Source organism: Vanderwaltozyma polyspora, genomic scaffold (assembly GCF_000150035.1).
Source record: "Vanderwaltozyma polyspora DSM 70294 KpolScaffold529 genomic scaffold, whole genome shotgun sequence".
Lineage (NCBI taxonomy): Eukaryota > Fungi > Ascomycota > Saccharomycetes > Saccharomycetales > Saccharomycetaceae > Vanderwaltozyma > Vanderwaltozyma polyspora.
The window spans coordinates 45,600-62,262 of NW_001834652.1; the positions used below are offsets into that span (position 1 = coordinate 45,600).

Genomic DNA, 16,663 nt, shown 5'->3' on the forward strand with positions numbered 1-16,663 from the left:
GTGGGCTGCTGTTCCCGTAATCATACTAATATGACGACTGGCCCAAGTGGGTGTGAACTGTAATGTAAAGGTTGTTTTCATATTAGTAAAATATTAGCAATGTATTAGTGTATCGTATTGCAATGATTAAATCCAAATTCATTTTTATTGCTTGGCCAACTACTTCGATACGATACGATACGACTCGACTCTTGAAATGTATACACGTATGAAATAGTTCCTGCAAGTGGGAAAAATAACAGCGAAATAGAACACGTGTTCGTTAGCTGTGATATACGATTAGATGCTGAACTGATAATAATAATAAACAAAAAAACAAAAATATAAAAAATGAGAAAGTGCTCGAGGTGGGGTTTGAACCCACGACGGTCGCGTTGCTTTTTCACTGTCTGTATTTAGCAGACTAGAGTACAGAATGCTTCGGTTAAACCGACTGCAACTATAAGCACGAAGCTCTAACCACTGAGCTACACGAGCATTTTCAAGATTGATATGTCTGTTCATGAAAAATTTCCTACTTAAATAGAACTTAGATCTTACCTTTTACCCTTCCTTCAACAACCAAGAAACAATATCAGATCTATCCATTGATCAAGTTGTTAAGATATAAAAATGGAAACAAAGAGAAGCAACGTTTTGTTGTGGTTTCTGTTTCATACTACACTATATTTAGATATTCTGTACTACTGCAACATTATTTCGTTGATGTTTTTCCTTTGGTTACTATTAATATTGGTTGATAATTCCCATTGTAGTTACAAATTATCTGAACAATATATTTTCCAGCTTCAAAATTATCGACCTATTCCTATGAATTGAAACCGTTCTATATATGTACCATAATTTAGACAAATAGAACTATTTCAGTATATCACGTAGTTTATTTATAACTTCCATAATATTTATTTTTGACAGATTGTAATCTCCTAGCTTTATTCTGATACTCTTATGCCAGAAATCAAATTTGTTAATAGACAGCCATTACTGGGAGCAAGGACAGTTAGTGGCAGCATCCCTACCCTAGTATCTTACAATTGTTTGTAAAATATATATCAAATCTATATTACAAACTTATCTTATAAAAATCAGTAACAGATACCAGTAATGCAAAAGCATATTTCTAATTCCAACAGCACCAGCTAAAAAAATAGTTATCATATGGAAGAATCACTGAAACAAATCAAACTACTCTTGTAACTAGCTATTGTTTCTGCACTTTTTTCAACAAAAATCAGCTATTTTTGGAACTAATAATGTTATTTAACAGGGGATATTGTCGGTTAAATTTTTTGAAGTGTCAGTTAATTTCTATTTCAAATAATATTGTTTTTTTAAATTGAAAGTACTGATCAACCTATCTTATATGAATTGGAATTGTTTACATTTGTGATGATAAATAAAAATTTAATTTATATTATTAACTGATTTTTTGGTGCTTTATATTTGAATATATATAATGTCTAAGGGTTCCAGAAGACTAGACAAACTACCACTTAAAAGAAGAAATCACTTAATTTTATCTTAACGATGTTGGTCCATTTCTTAAGAAGTAAAAATCCATAGTGTCCATACTTATTCAATTTTGTTTTCATATAAACTTAGATATAATCAAGAACAATTACAAATGCAAAATTATCACTAGCTTTATAATTCAGCCAAGTGTAACCTAACAATATAATTTCTTGAAGTAGCTTGATGTGTAAATGTTTTGTAGAGATATTCATCATTTAATAATTATCAGATATTATTGACATAATTACCTGGATGGTAGAACTAAATCTAGAATTTCGGTCAAGTAATGTTCAAGAACAATTTAAAACCAAGCTGAATTTTTTTATGATGATATTTATATATTTCTTTAACAAATAAAGTAAATAAAAGAAATAGAGATCTATATCATGAAGGGAAGTATTACCATCTGCATGTGCTATAGAACGAAATAAAAGAAGCTTAGTTTGGAAAATATTATTATTTACATATTGGTTTTACTATTAAGAAATATTCCTTTAATTACAAACCGAAGTGTCCTAAATTTGTTAATCATATCTCACACCAAATATTAAAAATAAACTAACTCCAAAATTATGTTTTCTAGTTCATGTAATGCATACTTGATATTATTTAATATTGCTATTCGAAAACAGTATGTTTCTATATCTGGAAATAACATCCAAATGACTCTTCTTGAATTTTGTAAAGATCAACAAATTTTTCGAAATCAAGAATTCAATGGAGATTAAACTATGCAAAACTAAAATGAAATCAAATGCACTGACTTCAAGGTTAACGATTGATCGAAATCTGTTGAATGTTGTTTCATTTCATTATCTTTATCGAGATCACACAATATTGCAAAAAGTTAAGGAAACTCCGATAAATCTAGATTTATTTATTCTGAATATAGTATCATGATCGATCAATAAAATATTCAATGTTCCTCACTTTAATATCATTTGAGGAGTGCATTTCAAAAACAAAGTTGAAGAACATGGTAACCTAATACAATCAGTAATTAGAGAGATATTAATAGATAACTCATGAAGAGACCCTCAGTAATCAGATTTTTACCTCTTTAAAGTGTTTTCACATTTATTGCATCCTAAATGACTATTCGTATATCTGTGTCTCCACTTGTTAATGGATTTCTTGTTGGAAGAGGAGGGTGGTCAATTTCTTTTTAAAGATTAAGCTTCTCTTTAATATCTCTCGAATCTTAGAGAATATGCAAAAGGATTCGGGGCATCGCGTACAAGGTACAAGGCTCGAGAAACAGAAAGGTTACCAAGCGTATATATTTTCATCAACTTTATAAAACATTCAACGCTAATTAGCAATGACTATGATCGAAATGTTGTAAAGATCTATACGTGTTTTGAGGGTGGAGTAAGCATTTAAGAAAATAAATATCAGTGGAGGGATATTAACGATGAGTCGTGGAAGATTGATATTAATTGAAGGTCTAGATCGGACCGGTAAAAGTACTCAATGTGATATACTTTGTGAAAAGCTTAATGGTACATTGATGAAGTTTCCTCAAAGAGAAACAAAAATTGGTCAATTAATTAACAATTATCTTACTGACAAGAGTTTTAAAATGCCTGATCAATCAATTCACTTGCTATTTTCAGCTAATCGTTGGGAGATGAGTGAAATTATACAAACTGAGCTAAATAATGGTAGAGATGTTATATTAGATAGATATGTGTATTCTGGGATAGCATATTCTAGTGCTAAACATATTAGTGGTATGGACATTGACTGGTGTTATCAATGTGATAAAGGATTGATTAGACCAGACATAACGGTTTTTTTAACAAATGATTCGAATAACGATGATAGAGAGGGATTTGGCGAAGAAAGGTATGAAAATATTGAGTTTCAAAAAGTTGTCAAGTTAAAATTTTATGAAATTTTTAAAAAATTAGATAATTTAAAAGAAGGAGAAGAAGCAGGTGAAAACGGATTACAAATAATCAATGTCACTAATAAAAATATTGATGAGGTTACGGGATTGATTTTGGAAAGAATTCAACCTTTCTTGAACAAAAAATATAATGGTAACGAATTTATGTATTTTTAAATTGAAAATTATATCATACATACATACATATAACTCCACATTTGCTTTGGAGTTAACCAAATTATGTCGTGTATTCAGTAGTTACCAACCAGTGAAGGAGAAGAGAAGAGAAGAAAATTTACAATTAAGTAAAATAAGAAAATTAGGATAAATGACGTATTATTTTCTTGGTATATATATTTGTCAATAAAAATATCTGTCAAGAATTTATCAGGCTGCCGATTGAAACGATCGTGACTTTAATTTACCATTGGGGTTTGTGGAGTGAAGGAAAACGTCATCTCGTCACACCACTTAAAAATTGTCTGAAACTAATTGGTAGTGAAAGATTTCCAAATTAAACAAACAAAAAAAATTAAAATAAGACAAAACCAATTGCGTTTTTGCTATTATCACTAACAAACTTTGTAAATATGGTTATATCTTTAATGCATCATATACTTTAATTTTTGTCATTTCAATAGTAAATGCCAGCTCGCTATCATAAGGTTTAATTATTTTCCCACCCAAATTTTATGTTGGCTATTTCTAGTTTTATCAAGTAACACACACCTATTGAACTAGTTACGTAGTTTGAACTGCTTGGCCAAGATGGAATAAGAAGGTTATTGTTATTGAGAAAGACAGAGTGTAAATACGTATGTGATTGCTACTGTAGGATACATGTTCAATACCAACGTGCATAAAACTCGCCTTCCTAACATCACACACGCATATATAAATATAGATTTGTATATACAAAGAGAGAGAGAGAGAAAGGAAGACAATTAGTACAATTTACAATTTATCCAACCTTTCTTGGCCATTCTAGCTCTGTGTAGTAAGTAAGCATCATTTTTTCTTTTCGTACGCATGTCTTCTCAGTATTATTCTCCAAATTCAAATTAGAGTAAAAATCTTTGTGATTGCAGCCTAGAACACTTTCACAAGACATTTCAGCCCAGCCCAGTCTTGCGTATTCAGCACAATACCAACAGAGAGACCGTCCTCCTCACTCCCTCCCTCTCTGTCCAGAACCTATCACCCATGCCCTTCCCAGACAGAAATAATAAAATCACATACACAAGCAAACACACATACTCTCTCTATTTCTTGTAGGAAGAACTAGACAACTGAACCATGTTTGTCTCCATCTCTTGGTCAGTGTCAACAGGTAAAAATTCATCCAATGGGCTCATTGAATTATCCTACACCATCGATAGTTCAGTTCAAACCACCACCAAATTAGCTACCACTTACTACAATAGAAAAATTTCGTTCCTCTTGTGCAGAACCCAGTGCTCTCTTCTTACCTCTACCAAACTACTGATTGGGTTCGCGAGGTGCCTTAACTTCGGAGCCGAGGTTTGTGATGATGGTTTGCTCTGGTAGCAACGAATGGCCTGGCAGAGTTTAATCTATTACTCCACCTGGAGAGCCTGCATCTCACCCTAGCAGTAAGCAGTTTACTGGTAACGTCAACTGGAATTCGTATGTACTGGACAGGCAGACTCTTATATTACGAGATAGAGACACCACGTAAAGTCGAACTAGATGGAATACACTGACTTGTACTCAAATGAAATGTGCTGGGATGGGGGAAAAATGAAAAATAAATCCAAAAACCAGTACCTACAATTGGTTAAGAAATAACTTGCGTTGGACGTAACAAGGTGAGTAGTGTGTAACAGACTACCACTACAACTACATACTTCAAAATACACACCGTTGCAATCACAGTTTCAATCATAATAACAGTAACAATAACGATGGCAATAACAACGAGATTAACTGTGTTCTGCTCTGGTCTGGTCTCTTCTGTTCTATTCTGTCCTATCTCAAAACTTAACTATTCTCTGCCGTTCTAAACAGTACCATAAAAAAGGTAATAAATATAGATGTGATATACTGGTAAAAGAATAGATAAAGAAATGTAGTTAACTAATGATAGACTTGGTTCCTCGTGGATGAATGATGATGATGAGATTGTAGCTAGCACTGTTGTTACTAGTCCTTTACGGCTCGGTTCCTACCTCTCTCTCTCTCTCTCTCTCTCTCTGTCTATCTCGCTCTCTTTCGTTATGTATGGTTAGATGTTTACCGTTGGGTGTTTTTTCTCACTTCTCACTTCTCATTTCCCATTTTCATTATGCTTTTTTTACCAACCAAGAGTCTTCTTCAAGATTATCACTGATATCCTCATTCCTTGGTGTTCTTATTTAATTACTGTTGTATTTTATTTTAGGCTCTGCTTTCTCTCTCACCAGCTCTCTAGTTTTACTCTATACAAAATGAAATTAAAAGTTGTCTTTTTTTTAAACTAGAGAGCAAAACTGAACACTAACAGAGAGAGTACAAGTAACAAGTATTGAAAATATCATTGGAATGCGAATTCATTACATTATTATGAATTAACGACAATTACAACCCGTGTCTCTTTCTCTGGTGAATTAACTTAAATATAATGAATCTATTTTATTTTGCTAATTTCCAGTTTTCTCTTCTTTCCATGGGATGATTGACTGATTGATTTGATTAATTTGATTTGATTGATTTGATTTGATTGATTTGATTGATTGATTGGTTAGCTCGTCGGTTGGTTGGTTGGTTGGTTGGTTACTTATTGTCCATAACCTCTTCTTTTCCCTTATAAAAATTCCATCATACTAAATTGGACTAGGATTACTTTTTTTTTCATTTCAGTTTTACTATAAAAAATTTTCCCTTCCCTTCCCTTCTCCTATTTTCAATCGATTACTATACCTATGATATACCTGTGGTTTCTACCTTCCTCTATTTGTAGTATCGGAAAAAAAAAATTGAACCTTCTTAAAGTTTGATTTCGAGATTGAGTATTAATCGTTATAGTTTAACATACATAGCTTATAATCTTGGGGGGGCCATGATGACCGTATATTTTATTTTACTTTTACTACCTTTCTTCCTATTTCTTTGCATACATAATGCATATTTGAAAATGTATTCATCATATATTTATATTTTCAATATTAAAGAAAAAATGTTTTATTAATGTAAATGTATATAAATAAACTCTTGTATATTTAAACTTATTAATATAGGTGGATTGTTTCATATAGCAGAACGTAGGTATGTTTTTATAACCTTGTGTGTAGGTATATTTGAAAAGACTGTTGTGTTACTGGCGTATGAATTCATAGATAGAATCTTGTGAGATTATTATGGTTAATAAAATTGTCTAGGGTATTCAAAAATAAAAATAATTAACAACGATTCATTCATTCGATATAACTGCATTTTTCAAGCAAAGTTTTAAAGAAAGTTTAATAGAATAATATTCGAGTTTATATTCACTTAGAAGAAGAGAAGAATATTTTTTTTTAAACCAAAAAAACAAATTCTAAAAAATTTAAAATTAAAGCCATTAATTGTATTACATTCATTAAATTATAAATATATTCATTTATCATCGGTATAAATTACTAATTATATTAGTTTAAACCCTCACCCTCTCACGTTATAGATAAAAGTATCAAATAAATTAAAATCAATTTCATTCTTTTATTCGTTTTTTTCACAAAAAGTAATACAGATACAAATTATTTAAAAATCTGAACAACTATAATTAGTAGTGCTCTTTAGTTATGGTTTCTCGTGATTTAGGAGTTGAATCTCATTCTAATTCAAGGTTTTCTTTGAAAAAAATTTTTTCTGGTAATGACCAATCATCTGTTTCATTATCTCAAAGCCAAACTCAAAAAACTCTAACCAAAACAACAACTTCCTCTTTTTTAGAGACAAATAGAACTACAAAAAAGTTGATTTCACAAAGTTCGAACCCATTTTGTTCAACTCCATCGTCACATCCTACTTCAAACTCAAGTTCAAATACTTTACATCTAGCCCCTTCAAATGGATTAACTTCGAGTAGATCTTCCTCTCTAAGGAGTCCTCATAAATCAGGTGCTTCAGAACATACGAATTCTTTATCAAGAAGTTCATCAACTAAACACAGACCAGCAAGTCGAAATACAAATCAAAGACAACAAAATTCAATCCATGCAAATAGTTCCACTACAAATACTTTATTAAGAAACTCTCCTGGTCTACCCTCTGCAAGTTTGACTAATGAACATATTGTTTATAACCCATATGGTCTCAACCCAAATCTATCTAGACCTGGTACTACAACTGTATCAGCTAGTAGCTCATTTAACAAGGATATAAGTTTTTATATGCATGATGGTGATGCTAAAATTAGATTACTACCGTTGCCAATATCAGATCCAAATGAATATATACCGAGTGAAATGAAACAATACAGTGTTCATCTTACTGATAATTTCGTATTTGACACAGATAATAAAACAATTGGTTCAGGTGGTTCATCTGAAGTCAGAAAAGTAAAATCAGCATATAAACAAAAACAAATTTACGCTTTAAAAAAATTGAACATGATTTATAACGAAACCCCAGAGAAATTTTACAAAAGATGTTCGAAAGAATTTATAATTGCAAAATCTCTAAGTAATGATATTCATATTGCAAATACCTACTATTTGGTAAAAGTCCCAACTTCAAGTTATACTACCCGTGGTTGGGGTTTCATAATGGAGTTATGTACGGGTGATTTATTCCAATTGATAGAGAGAACAGGTTGGAAAAATGTACCTTTACCAGAGAAATTTTGTATATTTAAACAAATTGTAGAAGGTATTAAATTTTGTCATGATAACGGTATTGCACATCGTGATTTAAAGCCTGAAAATGTTTTAATCTCTAAGGATGGAATCTTCAAATTAACGGATTTTGGTATTTCTGATTGGTATCACGAAGACCCTCATGATTTCTCGTCACCAGTTAAAAGATGTGAAGGAATGATCGGTTCTCCGCCATATGCACCACCTGAAGTAATGTACTTTGATGCGAAGAAACACTATCCTGAACATCTTCAATTACCTTACAACCCACTAGGGTTGGATTGTTATGCCTTAGGTATATTACTTTTCACCTTAGTGAATAACACTATTCCTTTCTTTGAATCATGTAATACCGATACCAGGTTCAGAAGTTATGAAACTTCCTACAATAATTTCATTAGTTATCAAAATAAGTTCTTCAGATCAAAGGGCAGTTACAAACCTGGACCAGGTGCTGAATATTCTTTAGGTAGAAATTTTAGAAATGTCGATGCCTCCCGTGTTGCATGGAGATTGGCTGATCCTCAATACGAAACGCGTTATACCTTAGATGATTTATTAGAAGATCCATGGTTTAAATCAATCGAAACGTGTGTTCATTCGGATGATGAATATGTCCACACTCCACCTCAAATTCAAAAAACAAGTCTTGAACATACTGGAGGATTTTATTTAGGTGAAGTGGATTCATCCAAGGAAGATTTTACTAGTGATTCGCATCCAGGCACTAACCCAATGTCATCAGCATTATCTACTAGCTCTGCAGGTAGTTCTGCAGCTGGTACCGGTGCAACCTCTAATCCATTTTTGACAACCAAGAAATCTAGATCCATGGTGGAAATTGCTAATTCGCCGCAATCAAAGGCTGTGACTAAAACGGAATCAAGATCATCTCATGAAGATAAAGAACAAGGTTTGTTTACATTGGACGAAAACGAAGAAGGCAAAGAAAATGAAGAGAACAAAGAAAATGAAGAGACCAAAGAGAAGGAAGAGGAAGTTGAATTAGGTAATTTAATTAATGATAAATCTGAGACGCCTATTCCAATTGTACCATCGGTGACAAATAGAAACAGTGAATTATCGTTGCAGTTATCTCCATCAAACGGACAAACACATTATGTAGTATCAAATCAACTGCCGAGGACAATATCATCTTCTTCATCTATAAGAAGTTCAGGAAGTAAGAACAAGAAAAAGAGGGTTATTCATAATCATTTGAGTATTCCAAATAGTGTCAGCTCAATCCCATCTTCGGCAAGGTCGTTTTCAGACAGGTGAACAAGCAAAACAAAAATATCAGACAAGAAAGGGAAAAAATCAAGAAAAAACACATATAAACAAGTCAAGCACAAATAAGTTAAATTTTATGTTCTTATCATTTCTTCCCTCTCTTCCATCCTAACATTCCTTACATAGAATTTTCAATTATATATGTTTTATTTTCTATATTGTTTACATATATATGTATGTATATGTATTATAAATAATGACGGTTTCAATTAACAATGACATTAATAGTATCTCTTTTTAAAACGCTAAAATAAATTCATTATAGATAACAATGTGTGAATATATAATTGTATCACAAGAAGACAATGATGAGATGCATAGTTAATATAATACTGATAAAGAAAGGAAATTAACCGCCTATCAATCCATTGTGAATCAAGAGAGAGAATATCACAAATCTATCAAGACTGTCACTACGAATCTGATTATTGTGAAGGACTGTACCATAGTTTAATCGGACATTGTACCCGCTTTCCCATTGGGTTATATTAGACATGTAGAACGAAGATAGGTGGAACGTCCATACGCGTTTATTTTTATATTTTAGTTTACCTCATCACGCGTATTAAGCTTCGTAATAAATTATATCAAGACTGTTCAAAAATTTCTACAGCATAGAAATCCATGGAAATAAAGTTTAAGATAGCAGAACGGAGTTAACGGAAGAAAAATTGGCATATATAAATGGACAAATACACGGTTATTAATCACGTGTACTTGAACATCAAAGTATTTTCAACTGACTTCAAAAATACTGAAAATTAACTAAAAGTCAGAACTATAATTCCAAAGCTACAAAGAATTTGTATAAGAAAGTACGGAATAAAAAAAGAAGTATATAAGAATGGAAACTATCCTTCAATATTTCCGTGCATAATAGTTGTAAAACTGCTGTTCCTAAACTCCACGTCTTTAAGAACTCGGTAGCGAATATATCGAGCTAAATGGAAAACATGGTAAACTACGAACGGATTCAAACCTGGCATGGATGGGCAGCAACGTCAAAAACAGGTCCTCATAGTTAATGCCCAAATGAAGCAGTTGTCCGTCCGGTCGGGCACCAAGTAAGCTGCGGGATTTGTCTGTGCCTAGCTTCGGATGGACCTCAAAAGAAGTCGAAAAAAGTCATGTGATAACAAAATTGAGCGGGCACCGAGTTGCGCGTCCACGCCTAATTCAAACGTATTTCCGAAGAATGTTGCAAACTTATATGCGTTGTCTCTCCGCCTTTATTCTTGATTTTTTTCTATTTTTTCTTTTTTTATTTTTTTCTCTGATGCTCTTTTCTTCTTACGAATATTCTCTTATTTCCTTTAATTTCCTAATTTCCTCGGTTTATGATCAATCGTAGAAGCAGAACCTCCCTGTCTGTTCGAAATTCGAAACTAATAGCCTAGCCTGTTCTTGAATTATCTAGTCAACCTATCTTCTGTTCTCATCATCCCTGCCTCATATGTCATAGACATTTTTCGCAAAAACCTTCATAAAAATCAATGGTAATGTAACCCTGAATCTAATTGACTACAGCTAATTGTTGTAAGTATGATATTAGTTGATAAGAATATCAATTTTTTTTGGTTTTGAAATCATATAAAAGAGTCAATGATATTGGATGATTTATATTTTAATTCCTTATCATAAATAAGTTTTATCATTGTATAATATAGTTAATAGAAACTATAAATCCAATAATTAAGATTCTATATAGAAGAGCTACATTTAAGATAGTACGCAATAATGATCTCTAGTTTCACTTCTTTAGGTTCAAGACCTTTACTTTTAAGTAGCGGTATTGCAGTAACTGCAGCAGCTGCAGTTTATTTTTCCACTGGTTCAAGATTGGCTAACGAGGCTCTTCATAATAAAACTTTTAAAGGATTTAAAGGTCCTGCAAGTACATGGGTAGATTTACCATTAGTAAAATTTGAAGATTTGTCTCATGATACAAGAAAGTTCACATTTAAATTACCAAACGATGATGATGTTAGTGGTATTTCACCATTGTCTTTTCTATTAGCAAGACCACACGGTACTTGGTCATTACGTGGCATTAGACCTTATACCCCTGTGTCTTTGCCAGAAACTCAAGGTGTTATTGAATTTGTTATTAAACATGTTCCAAATGGTGGAATGTCTTCTCATATGTTTAGTTTGAAACCTAATGATACTGTATCATTTACTGGTCCAATTGTTAAATATGAATGGAAACAAAACAAGTTTGATTCGGTTACTTTATTAGGTGCAGGTTCTGGTATTACTCCCTTATATCAATTGATGGGATCTATCTTAAGTAATCCAGAAGATAAGACTAAAATTAATTTATTTTATGCAAACAAAACTTCAGACGATATCCTATTGAAGAAAGAATTGGATGAATTTCAACAAAAATTCTCTGATAGAGTTAAAATTCATTATTATTTAAGTCAACCTAAAACTAAGGACATTGCTTCTACTGGAGCTAAAAAGGGGTTTATTGCTAAAGAAGATATAGAATCTTTGGCTCCAGCCTCTAATGAAAATACCCATGTATTCGTTTGTGGACCAGAGCCATTTGTCAAAGCATACGCTGGTCAACAAGGTCCATTATTTTTCCAAGGTTCCTTTGGTGGTATCTTGAAAGAATTGGGTTACACCAAGAGCCAAGTTTTCAAAGTTTGAACATTTTCTATAATTAAACATCTGTATACTATATTGTGTAGCCGGGAAAGTTTACATATTCATTTATTTTAATTCATTTTTAGTTAGAACAATTATTCAAAAAATAATTCAAATAAAGTTTCCATCAAATACCAAATACCAAATACCAAATATCAAACATACCTTTGTATAACAACTTTGTAAAAGATCAAAAAAAAAGCAAACAAACTTGCCTTTAGCTAACTCGGCGGCTATATCTTAATCACCAACTTAACTTTTAGTATCTCCCTTAAAATATATATATATATATATATATATCGCGAAACCATTTCTGGGGAGTATATAAGGACCCTCTTGCATTTCCATACTTTTATTTTTACATTTCTCGTCTCGTCTCTTTCTTTCTTTGTCTCTCTCAGTTCAGGTAACGATGAGGTAGATGGTTCTTCATGTTGTATAGATTTGGCTTATCTCCGTGGGGATAAACGGATTACATACATCACGAATTTGTATCACGTGATAAAATGTATATATGTCACGTGCTAGTATTCAGTCACATTTATTATACCTTGGTCCAGTGATCAATCAATTAATGAATCAAATGATAACAAGAATATATGATGTTTGGCTCATAGGCAGGGGGTCAATTATAAACCATTGAATTTGGTAAAAGTGTGGGATATAGTGTAATCATATTAGAGTTGTATACTGCTAATTTCAGATATAGGTTGGGATCAACAGAAAATGCTATGATATGCTATGCTTTGTCTCAGACTATCTTTCTTCTAATCCAATAACCAGTTTTTTGTAACCTATGCAGGTCTTCGTGAAATCTGCCCGATGTTAAACTAGGGTATCCATATCCATATATATATATATATATTTTTTTTGTGTGTGTGCTCGCTGTTGTACGGCTGTTTTTATTGAAGTATTGCTCCTGCCTATCGGTCACTGGATCAGGATTATTGCTGGAACTAATTATCTTTTATTTACCTTTTGTTTGTTTTCATCTCAAGCTAGATTCAAATAGCAAAAACTTGAGCAGAGAACTAAGTTAATGGACTTCGATGGATGGATCATTACTATAGGGGACACAACCTGGTCAGAAAATTCAAATAACTAGGAATTAGACAGATTAATACCACAAAAGAGATATTGATTATATCGAAATTACATCCTTTCGAAAGAGAATTGTAGGAGATCAAAAGAATTTTTTTTTTAAAAAAACATCATATAGGAACATACACGCATATATCCACAGTTATCTATTTATTGATTTGATTTGATTTGATTCCAACTATTTTCTTTTATTTTATCTCATGCTATTTTAATTGATTTTAATCTTTATCTAATTGTAATGGTGGTTAGTAATCTAATTCAAAAGGGATCTGAAATATCAAAGACTGAATCTAGTGATACTAAGGATCTTGAGCCTCCTCACAGTAAGAATATGATGTCCTTTTTCAATTCAAGTCCACAGAATAATTCTTCGAAAAAAATATTTGGTATTTTCGATATTATGAAAGGTTATAATGAAAATACCATAAATAATGAATTGAAAACTATAGGATTGGAAAGAGCCTTAGAATTTGATAAAAAAAAAGGTATATTCCCAGATACTGCTAATGATGAGAAATCAAATTTAAAGAACAATGATCATACTTATAAACAATCAAAAGAATTAAATAATGAGAATAAATTAGAGAGTGATATTGAAAACTTCGACGAAAGTAAACTAAGTAGAAAAGAAACTGTCGAACAGTCAACTCCGTTGGCTTCATCGGCAACATCCACCGCTACTTCAACAACTACAGTCACTGCTGCAGAATCAGCCGCTGATATTGAAGACTATAATGAAAAACTAAATGAAATGAATCAATTAATAATAAATACAGAGATTTTGCAAAAAAATTATAATGTGCTTGAATTGACAAATAAAGAATTGACTTCAGACGTTAAAAGGTTGAGTGATCTGATATCAGAAAGGGAATTAGAAAATTCAAGATTAAACGAAATAATTTCAACAAAGGATGGTGATATTAAAAGACTAAATGATATCTTCATATCAAAAGATCAAGAAATTAGTAGATTAAATGACTCATTTAGCTTGAAAGAGCAAGAAATCAAAACATTGAGTAATGCATTTACATCGAAAGATCAAGAAATTAAAAGATTAGATGATGCACTTAGATTAAAAGATCAGGAAATTAAAAGATTAGATGATATCTTTCTATCAAAAGATCAGGAAATTAAAAGATTAAATGATACATTTATATCCAAGAATGAAGAGATTAAACGATTGAATGATTCACTGAGATCGAAGGATTCTGATATCCAAACTATTAATATTCTGGTGGATAACTTAAAAGAATTCAAATCATTACAACAGGAGAATGATTCGAATAACACTAAAAACTATTCAAATCTGATATCTGAAATAAACTTGAAGTTTGAAAAATTAAACGAAAATATAAAATTAAAGGATATTGAGATTAATAAGTTAAATGAGACAATAAGCGAATTAAAGAACAAAGATTTACAAGGAAAATATGATAAAGATTTACTAAATGAAAAACTAAGGTTACAAGTGGAACAAAATAATAAGGATGAAGATGACTTGAAAATTTTAAACGGTAAAATTAAGGAATATGAGGAAATTATAAACAATTCTAAATGTACTATTTCTGAATTGCAAGCCAATTTTAACGAAGCAAATAATACTATTAAAAACTTAAATGCCAAACTCGATTCATTTGTCAAGAACTTAGAAGAAGCAAATTCAGAACTATCCAATAAGGATAAAGAAATAAATGAACTCACCTTAAAAAGCACACAACAGAAGTTATCTATTGAAACATTTAATGAGAAGTTGGTAACTAATACCTCACAAATTTCAGTAATGTCAGAAAACTTGAAAGAGGAAAGAGATAAGCTAAGTTCATTAAATGATTTGTTGCAGACCTCAGAAGCCTCTGTTAAATCAAAGGAATTGATGGTTAGTTCTCTGGAATCAAAGTTAGTTAATCTAAATGATTCAATTAAAACATTAGATGACAAGATAGTCACAATGGAGGCAGAGAATGCAGAGCTGAAGAAGGATAATGAAGAAATGCTAGAAAAGGTGAATAAATTCAAGAATTATATTCAAGATTTCAAATTATTTGATGTTCAAGTTGGTAATTTAATCATGAAAATGTTTTGGAACGCACAACACCCGAAGGAAAAAAGTGGCAGGTATACCGATGCTAAGTTCATTAGGGAAAATCTCAAAGATTCTAACATGCAATCAATTGTAGCCTTTAAAACTAATGAAGATGAAAGGAATTTAGAGGAATTGGAAGATAAAGTTGATTCTTTGACATATGAAATCTCAAAGATGCAGAAAGATATAGAAAATAACTGGGAAGTTAAATGTAGTCAGCTAACAACTGAATTGGAAAAGGGCAGAATTGAACTTAAAAAAGAAATTGAAAAGACTAACGCCGTTGAAGCTAAACTTGAAGATATGAAAAATGATAATTTACAACTAATTAAAGAAAAGGAAATTACTTTAGAAAAAAATATTGCATTAAGTAAAGAAATAGCAGATCTTCAAAATAAGAATTTAGAGGATAATGAATCAAAATTCAGAAACTTAGTTGAAGAATTAAATAAATCGGGAAATGTCGTCAATGATTTAAAGCAAGAATTATGCGAGAAGTCTGAACAAATTATGGAGATGAAGAATAAATTGTTCAAAAAAGAGAAAGACTTTGATGAATTGAAGAATGATTATGATAAACAAGTAGCTAGTATCGATAATTTAACTAACTCGATAAAGAAACTCGAAGGCAATCGTTATCAAAAGATTACATATGAAATAGCAAAGAAATCAAGGCCAGAAATGGACAGACACATGTATGAATCATTAATGGTAGATGAGGTTGATACTATTGATATGACACAACTCCAAAATATAATAAAGAACTTAATATTATTACTAGAAATTCCATTCTCAAAATTGACCAAAAAATTACCATTAATTGGAATATATCTAAAATACGAACGTCCAATATTAATTCATTTCGCAAATCAAATCCATTATCAATTATACAATGAAGAAATAGATACAAAATATTTCACCAATAAGGTTTACACTGAATACATAGAATCATATGATTTAAATGGATTAAAACATCCATTAGAAATCTGTTTGGATTCTCTATATCAAAGGATTAGTACTAAACTTTAATGATAACAGCATGTACAAAGGTTGCAATGATATTGATATTTTCTGCCAATTCCCCTTATGGACTTTAATTCAATTAGTTTGTCAATTGGCATCTTAAATTATTCAAGTCATGTTAAGAATTATAGAAAAAAAAAAGAAAAAAAAATTGTTTAAACGCATCGCTTACCAAGAAGATAGTTTGTAACATTAAATCAAAAAGTTGGATATTTAATATAATTTAATCTAATAGCATTTTATATAATACATATAATTGTAAAGGGTATT

The 16,663-nt window shown here is 31.2% G+C and overlaps 4 protein-coding genes and 1 non-coding gene across 5 annotated transcripts; 4 read left to right on the plus strand and 1 right to left on the minus strand.

The window, feature by feature from the left end:
• Window positions 1-339: 339 nt before the first annotated feature.
• Kpol_529trna1 lies at window positions 340-477 on the minus strand. The gene is made up of 2 exons: window positions 440-477; window positions 340-376 (listed from the first exon to the last, which is right to left on the minus strand). It is a non-coding gene; the product is annotated as a tRNA-Ile (tRNA).
• Window positions 478-2,926: 2,449 nt separating this feature from the next.
• Window positions 2,927-3,580, plus strand: CDC8 (bifunctional thymidylate/uridylate kinase; the record flags this gene model as incomplete). Its single annotated transcript, XM_001644445.1, has 1 exon — window positions 2,927-3,580. The coding sequence occupies one exon, from the start codon at window positions 2,927-2,929 to the stop codon at window positions 3,578-3,580; it is 654 nt and encodes a 217-aa protein (XP_001644495.1).
• A 3,602-nt stretch (window positions 3,581-7,182) lies between these two features.
• Window positions 7,183-9,519, plus strand: Kpol_529p18 (uncharacterized protein; the record flags this gene model as incomplete). Its single annotated transcript, XM_001644446.1, has 1 exon — window positions 7,183-9,519. One exon carries the CDS (start codon window positions 7,183-7,185, stop codon window positions 9,517-9,519), a length of 2,337 nt encoding a protein of 778 aa, XP_001644496.1.
• A 1,749-nt stretch (window positions 9,520-11,268) lies between these two features.
• Window positions 11,269-12,189, plus strand: Kpol_529p19 (cytochrome b5 reductase family protein; the record flags this gene model as incomplete). Its single annotated transcript, XM_001644447.1, has 1 exon — window positions 11,269-12,189. One exon carries the CDS (start codon window positions 11,269-11,271, stop codon window positions 12,187-12,189), a length of 921 nt encoding a protein of 306 aa, XP_001644497.1.
• A 1,336-nt stretch (window positions 12,190-13,525) lies between these two features.
• On the plus strand, window positions 13,526-16,399 carry CNM67 (Cnm67p; the record flags this gene model as incomplete). Its single annotated transcript, XM_001644448.1, has 1 exon — window positions 13,526-16,399. The coding sequence occupies one exon, from the start codon at window positions 13,526-13,528 to the stop codon at window positions 16,397-16,399; it is 2,874 nt and encodes a 957-aa protein (XP_001644498.1).
• Between the last annotated feature and the right edge of the window lie 264 nt (window positions 16,400-16,663).